General features: G+C 41.9%; 1 protein-coding gene across 1 annotated transcript in view; it reads right to left on the bottom strand.

Moving 5' to 3' along the window:
* Positions 1-6,820: 6,820 nt before the first annotated feature.
* CSGALNACT2 (chondroitin sulfate N-acetylgalactosaminyltransferase 2) overlaps positions 6,821-12,307 on the bottom strand; it is a 28,085-nt gene continuing 22,598 nt past the window's right edge. Inside the window, exon 8 of the mRNA XM_080914944.1 lies at positions 6,821-8,722. Within this exon, the coding sequence (XP_080771070.1) occupies positions 8,430-8,722 (293 nt within the window). The 3' untranslated portion in view covers positions 6,821-8,429. The remainder of the gene's footprint in view (positions 8,723-12,307) is intronic.

Raw genomic sequence — 12,307 nt, 5'->3', positions numbered from 1 at the left:
GTCCAAGCAACGTTGTAGATTTAATCCAAACTTTATTTTACCATCATAAAATTGGAATGTAATAAAAAGAAAAACCTGAGAAAACTAGGAAAAAAGCAGAAAAGGTGAGTAGCTTTGTAATTATTAAATAAATTGAGCTTGTGGATTAAAAAAAAATCTCCCTAGATAGAAAAGGTTCAAGTGGCTTATAGGCCCTTGATTTTTGTTTTTCCCAACTATTCATGGAAAAAAACAACCCCAAGTTTTAAAAACAGAAGTGTTTATTTTTATTTAATGTGTGTAAGTGTCCACCTGCATACATTACATGTACCACATGCGTGCCTGTTGTTTTTGGAGTCCCTGGAACCGGCGTTGTAAATAACCGTGGATTGCCATGAAGGTCCTGGAAACCTAACCCATGTTCTCTGCAAGAGCAGCTAGTGCTCTATTCTGCTGTCGCTCCATCCTCTAAATACCCTTAGTTCTTACAACCTCTAGAAGCACAGTAAAAGAGAACACATGTACGTCTCCTTGGTGTATGAGATGAGGTCTTGCCATGTAGCCCCGCTGACTCTGGACCTGGGATCTTCTTTTAAAAATAGTTAACATGTATTTTTATCTTATATGTATGGGTGTTTTGCTCCCACGCGTGTCTGTTCAGCATGTGGATGCCTGGTACCCATGGAGGCCAGAAGAAGACATCGGCTCCCCCGGAGCTGGAGTTACAAATGGTGGTGAGCTGCCAAGTGGGTGCTGGGAATTGAGCTGGGTTCTTTGCAAGTGAAGCCAGTGCTCTCAACCCTGGTCCCAACCTGAGCTCTCGTGTCAGTCTCCCAGTGTTGGGTCACACCGGCCGGCTGGCGGTGGCACTATTTGCCAGCGGTACTTTCTCAGGATTGCATTGGCTGGTTGGGAGACTTTTGTGTTTCCAAAGGAGTTTTAGGATTTTTAAAAAATTCATTCCGTGAAGAATCCATTGACATTTTGATGAGGATATGTTAAATCTGTACTTGATTTCTGTAACACAACCATTTTAATAGTATTAACTCTGCCAACACATGGGTGTGGGAGGCCTTGTTGTCTGCTGTGTCCTTTCCAATTTCTTTCTTCAGTATCTTTCAGTTTTTATTTAGAAAACTTCCACCCTTTTATTAGGGTTATTTCTACTTTTTCTTTTAAACTATTTGAATATCCCTCCCCCATAAGAGGTTCTCAATCTGTGGGTTGCAACCCCCTGGGAGCTGAATGTCTCTTTCCCAGGGGTCACCTAAGTACAAAATTACAGTTAGGAAGTAGTGATGAAATAGTTTTGTGGTTGGGGTGACCACAGCCTGAGGAGCTGTGTTAAGGGGCTGCAGCATCAGGAAGGATGGGCACCACCTTAACGCTTCCTCCAAAGCTTTCTTATCGTCATTGTAGGGAAGCAATGGCTATTGGAGAAGAATTTTGTTTTAGCACTTTGCTGAAAGTGATCCTTTTGTGTTCTATGGGCTTTGTTTCTGTGTGTTTTTGTGTTTTTTTCTCATTAAAAATTGTTTTGTTGTTGTTGCTGTTTGTTTGCTTGCCTGTTTTCTAGAGAGAAAGAGAAAGAAAGGCCAGGGAGTTGAGTGGGTGGGAGATGGGAAGGATCTTTGAGGAGTTGAGGGAGTAGAAACTGATCAGAATATATTGTATGAGGGTTTTTTTTTTTCTCCAAAAAATACAGAGACAAATGATCGGTTCTAAGACTTTTCTGGTGGGGTTTTTAGGGTCTTTGATTGTATGTATTGTTCTTTTAGTATCCATTTATTAATTTCTTCCCTGATTGTTCTGTCTGTCTGTCTGTCTGTCTGTCTGTCTACCTACCTACCTATCTACCTTCCTTCGTTTCTTTCTTTTGCTATCTATTGCTTTTGGGTTTAGGTTGCTCTAATTTTTGTAAGAGTTTGAAGGGTTTCACTGGGTGATTTGAGATCTTTGATTTATTGTTCATTTATTTTAATACAAGGATTCATGTATTTCAGGCTGGTCTCCAATTTGCTATGCATATGAGGGTGCCCTTGAGACCCTGGTCTATCCATTGCCCAGTGACTCCTTACCGGATGAGTGTTTGAGGCCCTCTTTACCTTACAGCTTCCTCTCTCTGCATACCAGAGGCCTCTGCCGGCCATGTTTGCAGTCTACAACGTGATCAGATTTTCTTAGCTTCCGGAGACTCCTCAGATGGTACTCCCAGGGGCTACTAACGTTTTAGCTTTGGGGTGTGTGGGAGTCAATCAGAGGCTGGGATGATTTCAGGCAGAAAACTTGTCGTTTTGCTTTCAAAAGCTCTTGGGTATTAGTCACCCTACTGAAGCTGTGGCGTATCATGTGTATTCCTGGAACCCGAGTGACTCTAAAGCCATGACAGGTAGGTGGCTCCAGAGAGAGGCTGATCCATTGGCTGGCCTCACGCTCAACACTATGTAACTCTGGATGACTCTCCTCAGATTAGATCAGGTCCTAGCCAGCGAGGGGAGGGTTAACCTGCCTGACAGCCTCCTGCTGCCCTTTAGCCTGTCAGTGTCTAGATATTCAGTTCTCCACAACTCCATCTGACTTCTGGTTGTTCTTCCTGATCTCAAGTCTCCAGAGTAGCTCAGGTTTTACAAAATAAATATATTTATTATTTTTTTGGATATACGTTGATCACACTCACACCCAACTCTTGCCCCTAACTTCTTTGAGATCAAACCCTATACTTCTCTACTCCATTTTAAATGTGTATCTTTTTCTTTTTAAGTTCAATAACCCACTGATTCCAAATATCCTGTCCGTGTATTTCTGGACACCGGGGTCACCTACTGGAGCATGATCAGTCCCAGAAGCCACAGCCTTCATGAAAACTAACTTTTCCCACCCGAGAAGCTGTTGACTGTTCATGGCTCCTTAGCTAGGGGATCAGGAATTCCTTCTCATCCATGTGAGACGGTTGACTATGCAGGCATCTACAGCCGTCTAAGTTCACGAATGGAGCAGAAGGGCCTGTCATAACCAGAAGACACTGTTTTTGCTCCATCCGCCTCTAACATCTGGCCCATACAATCTTTCCACTCCTTCCACGGTGGTCCCTAAGCCTTGTGTGTGTGTGTGGGGGGATTATAAAGATTTTCTTCTTATTCTCTGCCCTTTGACCACTTGTCCATTAACTGCACAAAAAAATTTCTCTGAAGGAATTTGCACTAATCTATGTGTAGAAAGAAACAAATTTGGAGAGCAGTTTGTCACTATACCTATTTAGCGAAATAATAGTATTAGTTTTACCCTTGAGGTCTGACGAGCTCCCAACAAAAGATTCTTGGCCAGATTTTCAGTACCAGACATCATGTGTTTCCTTCTGTGGAATAGGCCTTAAACCCAACTGAAAGTCTAGAAAGTCTTCGGTTATCCTCACAACATTTATGCTACTATTCTAATGTAAAAGGATTGACAGAATTTCATACACACACACACACACACACACACACACACACACACACACACACACACACACAGATATACATACATACACACGCATATGGGTTTTCTTCTTATATTACAGCATGTGTTCTGGATGGAATAGCAATGGCTGTCTCACACTGTAGAGGGCAAGAATATGGTGGTTGTTCAGTCCACGAAGCTGGAAGTCTGAGTGGCTGAGATTAGATTCCCAAGGAAGTTGGCTGTAATATTGATGAAAGAATGCCATGGACTTGCTAACAAGATTCATCCACTTACCCAAAAATTCAATTTCATTTTTCTTCATGGTCAAATAAAATTCTACTGTATATAGGTACCATATTGAATGAAAAGCTCTTTTATATAGGCGCCACACTGTATGCAGGCTCCAGACTGTATGTAGGTACCACACTGCATTGCCATTCATCAGTTAATAGGCAACTAGGTTGTTTCCATGTCTGAGCTATTGTGAATGGAACAGCTATAAACATGGGTGGGCATGCGTGTCTATAGCAGGAAATAGTCTTTCGGTATGTGCTCAGGAGTGCCAACATTGGGCCATAAGGTAGGTAGATCTTTTCCTGGTTTTCTGAGGGATTGCTATGCTGATTCTCACAGCAGCTAATCAGACTTCTCACTCCCACCAGCAACACACCAGGAGTCTCCATTTCCCATAGCCTCCCCATTCCTTTCAAAATAATTTTAAGTTGGATTTCTCTGATAAGAACAGGTAACACTTTAAAACTCTTTCTTAGCCATTTGTACTTCTTTTTTTTATTTTTTAATAATGTATTTTATGTATATAAGTACACTCTAGCTGTCTTCAAACACACCAGAAGAGGGCATCGGATCCCATGACAGATGGTTGTGAGCCACCGTGTGGTTGCTGGGAATTGAACTCAGGACTTCTGGAAGAGGTCAGTGCTCTTAACCACTGAACCATCTTTTCAGCCCCCACCATTTGTACTTCTTAGGTCACTCAAGGAACAGGGTTGTTTTACTGGTGTTTAACTATTTGAGTTCCCCGTATATAAAGACACAAATATTCCATCAGATATCTGGCAGAGACTTTCCCAGTCTGCAGACTGCCTGTCAGTCAACAGTTCCCCCTGCAGCACAGAGGCGTTTGAATGTCATGAACACCCATTTGTTGGTTGTTGGTCTTATTTCCTGGGCTCCCAAAGTCCTGCTCTGAGAGTGCTTACGTGAGCCCACCCTGAAGTGTATCTACTATTCCTTCAGATCTGACATTGAGGGTTTGGATCCAGTTGGAGTTGGTTTGTGTGGAGGGTGAGAGAAAAGATCAGTTGGCTTCATTCTTTTACATGTAGATACATTTTCCCAACATCATTGTTTAAAGTTTTTTCTTTCCCTCCTCAACACTATGTTTTTAGCAACTTTGTTAAAAATCAGGTGGCAGTAGGTGCGCTGACGTATTAACTGGGTTTTTTAGTCTCTTCCACTGCTCAGTGGTTTGTGTGCGCCAGTACCATGCTGGTTTTATTACTAAATGTCTGTAGTATATAATTTGAAATCAGGTTTTGGGGTAACTCTGGCAGTATTTTTATTTTTCAGTACTGTTTTGGCTGGAGTCTTCTGTGATTCCATACACATTTTAAGTTTCTTTTCTCAGTTCCTATGAATGTATCATCGGGACTCTGATTAGTAAGGCATTAGTCCGCCTTTGGCTAGATGGCTATTTCCATTATTACTTCTGCCAATCCATGAGCATGGCTGGTACTTTCTGGTATCTTCTTCAATTTCCTTTTCTTCAGTGTCCTAAAGTTTTTATAGTAAAAGTCTTTTTGCTTCCTCAGACCAAATCCAAGATATTTTTGAGGCTATTGTGAATGAGGTTGTCATCTTAGGTTTTATTTTTTTTTCTCAGTATGTTTGTTGTTGGTATATAGTAAGGCTGATTTTTTTTTTTTTTTTTTGTTAATTTCGTATAGTGCTTACTCTTTATAAATACAGTTTATCAGCTGTAGATGGTTTTTGGTAGAGTCTTCAGGGCGTTTTAGTTATAGAATCTTATTACCTGCAAATAAAGACACTGTGATGTTTTCCTTTCCTGGTTGTCACCCCATTATCTCATTCTACTGTCTTATTGCTCCAGCCAAGTCTTCACAGCCTACTGTGCACAAGAGCGCAGAGCAGGCATTTCCTCCGTTTAACAGAATGCCAACCGTGGGACTCCTGTATACTGTTGAGATGTGTCCTGTGTCTCTGGGTTCTTCAGGCCTTTTGTCATGAGAGCATACTGAATTCTGTCAAGGCCTTGTTTGCATCTAATGAGGCAATCATTTGTTTTCTGTCCTGGCCTGTACTTTGTGGTGGACTGCACATATATATGTTCAAACACCTCTGCATCTCCAGAATGAGGTTAGCGTGATCACTTTGAATGACTTTTTAAAATTAGTTTGTAACTCTTTTATTGCAAAAATTTGTATTTATGTTCATCTAGGAGACTGTTCTATAATTAATTCTTCTTTGAGGTGGGAGGGATGGTAGAGTCTTTGTCTGGCCTGGGTATTAAGGTAATATGGCTTTGTAAAAAAGATTTCAAAGAGATCCTTTCTTCCCTACTTTACAGAATAATTTGAGTAATGTTTTCAGGCCTGGTGTAAGTAACCTACTTTGGGAAGCTCACTTACTAAACTTATGACCGAAGTCATAGGAATTTTACTCCTAAATTCTGGCATACTTCTAAGAGTGTACAGTCACGCTCATGATACTACTGTTTGTAACAGAAAAAGAAAACGTAAAAATTGTAAACAACCAAAAGCTAACTGACAATATTACGACAATAAATAAATAAATAAAACCAAATGCTCTGGAGGCACAAATATTATCAATAAAGTCAATATCAGAGCATGTTCATAAAATATTACTCAATAATAAAAATGAATCACTTTGGATATTAACATGAGCAAACCTTTTTTTGTTTTGTTTTTCAAGACAGGGTTTCTCTATGTAACAGCTCTGACTATTCTTAAACTCACTTTGTCGACTCACAGAGATCCACGTGCCTCTGCCTTCTGGGAGCTGGGACTGAAGGCCTGTACCACCAAGCCTGGCAACATGGGTGAATTTTAGAACACAATACCTCACAACAGCGAGAAAGCATATAATGAAATAACAGCAAGAATTCAGACCGGACAGAGTTGAGCAGAGAGAAGACGTGTGCTCTACAAGGGCACACAGGGGCTGTCCCTGGTGCTGTGTGCTGGCCCCTGCTCTACCCTTTAATGTCACATCAGCGTGTGGCTTATCTTTATGAACTTATATCAGATTAGAAAGAAATTAACTTACCACATTTTCATTTAGCTTTTGGTAACAAAATACTTTATTGGTACCTCTTAATGTAAAAAATATAGTAATGCTTCATTGCTTAGCTTCCATCTTCAATAAAAGCTAGTTTTAAAAAAATAGGAGTTAAAGTAAAAATCATTTGATTATCTCAAAACCAAGCTGAAACCACCTCTGTAAATCATTAAGTACCCTAATTTTAAACACATGGTCACTGGTCTTTACAATAAATAAGTGTGTACAAAGGAGACACTGGCTCTGCTTATTCTGCAGACAGCACTTAATACATCTTAAAGAACTATCTCAACACCACCCCAGCTGGAATCCTCAGCAATTAGTTATGACTGAATTGGATTCTCTTTAGCACCTGGACATTTGGCATTTGTGACATTTGAGATGGTGTGACTTACCAAACAAGAATAATGGCTTTTTCTGTGTCCTCATGGGCTATATACAAATAGCAGGTCCCTTTAAAGGTCAAGGGTGAAACGCTTCTGCATGCCTTTACTTTATCTTCAAGTTCTGGATCTAGTAAATGGCCCAATGATAAAACATCCATGTGTGATAAATATCATAGTACAGTTCTACTGGGATATAATTTCTTATTCATCTTGTCTCATTAATATAATTTACATTTCAATTAAAATAGCATTCAATCTGTACATGTTTTTAAAGTACTCCATAATTCATATTTTTATCAGATTACTTTTTCTTCCTTCCCTTTTCTCAAATCAATGGTGATCTTATTATACAACACATTAAATTGTTTTCTCATCAATAAAACTCTTTCAACTGAAAGTATAATACAAATGCAAACACAATTGTGGCAAAAATTAATATACAAGAAAATAAATACATATGTACCCATGCTAAACAAGACAGTGCAAAACAAAAGCCATATAAAACCATGCTATAATGTTTGTATCTTCTATGCCTCTTTAGGAAGGTTCTGATGCATCTGGCTTATATAAAAAGCTGTTCCCAAACACAGCTATTTTCCTGCATTCCGATATAATAAAATGTTCAAAACAATCTACTACAATTTGACTATGCATTTTGAACATTGGAAACATAACAATGTATTTTATTCATAATCAAACCATAAATTCTAAACTACATCTACTATATCCATTTGCTTAAAAACATATTCCAAGGTAAAGCAATACGAAACTAAGGGGTTTTGATTTATGCCTTCGTGACAGACTGTAGATTTCAGATATGTTAATTACTCTGTGAAAACATATTCTACATGTGATCAATGAAGGCTTTCATTTAAAGACTGACGCCAAATAATCAACTTAGTGGTCAGCAGGTAATGTGTGCCTGCAGGTCATGACCAACCAATACTCTCTTCCCCGTAGGAGTGTGCTAAGCAACCCAACAGCAGCCTTGCACACACCCAGGACCAATCAGAATACAGGTACCAGGCAGAATCTAATTCGAATAATTTTGGGAACAAATATCAAGTGCCATTATGTCAACTGTCTCATACTACAGAACATTCACAAAGCTTTACATCAAGACACCTGTGTTTTCTTCTTACATCAAGTTGAGCTACAAAAAATTTTCAGAAAGAACATGAAAAAGAAAAGTTTTTCTCTGGAAGAGGCACAGACTCTAGAGCTGGAATTAAGGCTGAATAAACAGTGCTGGTTTGAGGTTCACACTCTCCTACGTTGACTCCGTTACCCAGCAGCCTCGCTGTCTGTTCTGTATGCCTGTTTGCGAAGGTGCATCTCTATTTCCTCCCTGAAGACCATCATCCCCAGGTGGGAGTGAGAGGCCTCGTTCATGGCTTTGGATTGGATGCACATTCGGTATTGCTCAGGGGTCAGCTCATCTGCACAATGCTTCTCATGCCAGAGGTGGAAAAGACCAGGAACTGGAGTTCGAATCACAATAAGATCACTATGTAAGTATTTTCGGTAAAGATGAACATCTTCTCCACCCCAGCCTTTTACTTCCATGTCGAATCCACCTGCAGGAACAAAACTGACATTTAAGTGTCTGACAGCCAGATCATAAACAAGTATCTGAGAATTAGATTTTCTGCCTCAGATGAGACTGTATGGTACAGCACAAGGCAGCAGCACAGTGGGACAGCTCGCTGGTTGGAAACTCCAATAACTACTGACATTTAGACTACGAGAGTTCAACATCAGTTGCTGAGAACATTGCTATCATGATAAACATGTATGAACACCAAAGTCTACAGAAAGTCAAAGAAGAAGGAAATACAAATCACACCTCTGCCATTAACATTTTTTCTCTAACTTTCAAGAAGCTAGATTTTGTAGGATATAGAAAACTTTCCATAGAGGGGAAAACCCACAAGAAATGGACAAACAGGAGACAGAAGTTTATGACTGGGTACACAGACGGTGTTATACAGAACTGTTCTCTGGGCCACACTGCCACCAACTTTTTTCAAAAGTTCACCACAGCTGGACCTGCTGACTACTGACATTCGATTATGGGAGGAGCAGGGACCCTTACTTCAGCATCCTGCCATGTCTCCCAACCAGCCATATGCAATTCTGTCCAACTGCATGTGGCCTCTGGGAGGGTTTGGAAGTAAACAGTAGAGGAAAGACTAGGGAGGGGTCCCAGCCACTCGGTCCTGGGCAATCTCTATCCATGTTGGGTGCAGACTTTCCCGTGTGGCTGCTTTAAGATGACCTATGTTCCTGCCTGTAGCTCCCATTGGTCTGTAAGTAAGCGCAACACACTGGGGCGAACTGCTGGATTGTATCTTGGTTTACTTCTTGGGATGTTTGGAGGAAGGGGAAATATTACTCACATCTTCTTTAAGGAAGGAATTTTAGCAGCACATGGTTTGAACTCACAGGAATGATCTGGGGTTGCTGAAGGAATTCAGAAAAAATTAAAGTCTAGGTTTAAATACCAACACATGCCAAGTTTTAGAGGTTAAATGCAGACAAAGGTAGAAGCTGAGACATGAACTCTGGCAAGGAAGACAACTCTGTAAAAGATGCCAACTGAAGACGGTCCTCAAGGAAGAAACTGCCAGTTGCCTGTTACTCAACTAGGAACTTAAAACACAGAAAAAGAAACAACAGAAACATAGCACTGGGCATGGTGGCATATACCATGGTGGCGTATACCATGGTGGAGTATACCATGGTGGCATATACCATGGTGGCGTATACCATGGCGGCGTATACCATGGCGGCGTATACCATGGCGGCGTATACCATGGCGGCGTATACCATGGCGGCGTATACCATGGCGGCGTATACCATGGCGGCGTATACCATGGTGGAGTATACCATGGTGGCGTATACCATGGTGGCGTATACCATGGTGGCGTATACCATGGTGGCGTATACCATGGCGGCGTATACCATGGTGGAGTATACCAAGGTGGAGTATACCATGGTGGAGTATACCATGGTGGCGTATACCATGGTGGCGTATACCATGGCGGAGTATACCATGGTGGAGTATACCATGGTGGCGTATACCATGGTGGCGTATACCATGGCGGAGTATACCATGGTGGCGTATACCATGGCGGCGTATACCATGGTGGAGTATACCATGGTGGAGTATACCATGGCGGTGTATACCATGGCGGTGTATACCATGGTGGAGTATACCATGGTGGAGTATACCATGGTGGAGTATACCATGGCGGTGTATACCTGTACCAGCAGTCCTGGGAGAGGCAGGGGATCTTAGGTCTGAGGTCAGTCTGAGCTATAAGAGCCAGTCTCGAAAAAGCCAAGCTGTGCGTCCAGGTCCACTCTTCAGTACCAATCAATTAAAGAGAAGGGACGTTCCAGTGGACATGGCAGATACATTTGACTGTAATCTTATCAGCACAGCTCTGACAAGGAGCAGGAGCAGAGGCTCACAGCACCGGCTGATGGGGAAATGCAGATATTTCTCAAATCGGATTCAAGCTAAACAACTTACTTTTGAGAAAAAGCAGGAAGAACAAAAAAGTATTTAAAGTTTTCTAAACAGTTAGAAAACAGTCTTAGAAAACAAAAGATTCTGGGCTGAAGAGATGGCCCAGTGGTTAAGAGCACTGACTGCTCTTTCAGAGGTCCTGAGTTCAAATCCCAGCAACCACATGTGGCTCACAACCATCTACAATGGTGTCTGAAGCCTGTTTCTTGCATATCTGAAGACAGCGAGAGTGCACTCACATACATTAAATACACTAATAAACAAAAACAATCCTTTATGATTCAGGCTTCTAAACTGTGTCTTCTTTCAAATGCTGCTATATGATTTACTCTTCACACCTAAGGTCTCTGTAAAGTTTAAGCAGTCATACCTGTACTAACCTAAATGTGACAGAGCTCTGCTCTTTTCCTTCCCAACATGAACCGGCTGCTCAGATATTAAAGACAGACAGTAAACACAGAGGGAACTCCTTAAGAGTGGCATTTGAGAAGCTTCAAAGTCATCACTCAGTCCCAACAGATGAAAAGCTGAATAAACCGAAAACCAACCATTTCTCTTAGATCCTTCTGAGAAGGTCACAGGGTGAAGCCTGGAGAGAGACAGGCAGATGCACAGAATTGCTAGTTTTCAGAGAAGAAATGTCTCCAGGAGCCAGTCTGAGACAGGGAGACCTATAATTCCTGAATGCTGGACAAGCGTGAGAGTTAGGACTCCATGTGGGCCTGTCCACAGGGGCTTCATACTGGGAAATTGTACCCTTAGTCCACTAGGCTCTCAAAGTGAAGATTTAACACATCCTCTATATTTTTAAAACACCTTATTTCTAGAAACTGAGGTATAAGAGGGGGTGGGAAATCATTCTGAATTACAGTATCAGATTACATTTGAAAACCTTTGTCTTGGTTCTTTGTGAATTTTACATCATGCGCCTCTACTCCACTCATCTCCCCCTCTTGTACCCACCCTCTTCCCTGGCCATAGAGAATCTACCCCCAATGGAGGAAAAAAATCTCATGTGGAAGCTGCAGTGTGCCACAGTGTGTCCTTCTGTATAACCTTCTGTTCACACTGCTTTGCACACAAATGTTTATTCTAATGATGTGCTGGTCTGGTACAAGGCCTCTGGCTTCTGCTACTCTATCAGTACTGGATCATTACGGAACTCCTCTCGGATATCCTGTCGTTGCCCTGTGCCATGGACATCCTGCAGTGTTGGATCTGTAGGACCGGCCCCTCCATGCATTCCCCATGGTTCATCTATGGGGTGGATGTTGGGGTGGGCCAGTTCAGAGCTCTATATCTGGGCCTGAGTGGTATCTGAGCTGGACAGCCCACAGGCTCTCCAGATCTCATGCCCTTGGGACTGGTTCATGAGAAACTCCTGTGACAAGAGTCAGTTCCACTGTGCCACACAGACAAGGGCCTGCTCTCCCAAGTGCCGCAGCAAGTGAAGGGCAGGGCCAGCTCTCCCACAGCTGTAGGGGGCAAGAGGCAAGAGCATTTCTCCCTTGCCCATGTCATTGCATAGCCGACAAGTGGAAGGACCAGTTCTCTCAGGCTCACACCCCTGGGATGCCTGTGCCCCTAACACCAGGGTCAGCTTTACTGTGCTGCCCAGGCAGAGTGC

The sequence above is a fragment of the Micromys minutus genome (assembly GCF_963924665.1).
Source record: "Micromys minutus genome assembly, chromosome: 3".
Classification (NCBI taxonomy): Eukaryota; Metazoa; Chordata; class Mammalia; order Rodentia; family Muridae; genus Micromys; species Micromys minutus.
The sequence above is the reverse complement of the archived record's forward strand: the minus strand, read 5'-3'. Positions and strand labels throughout refer to the sequence as shown.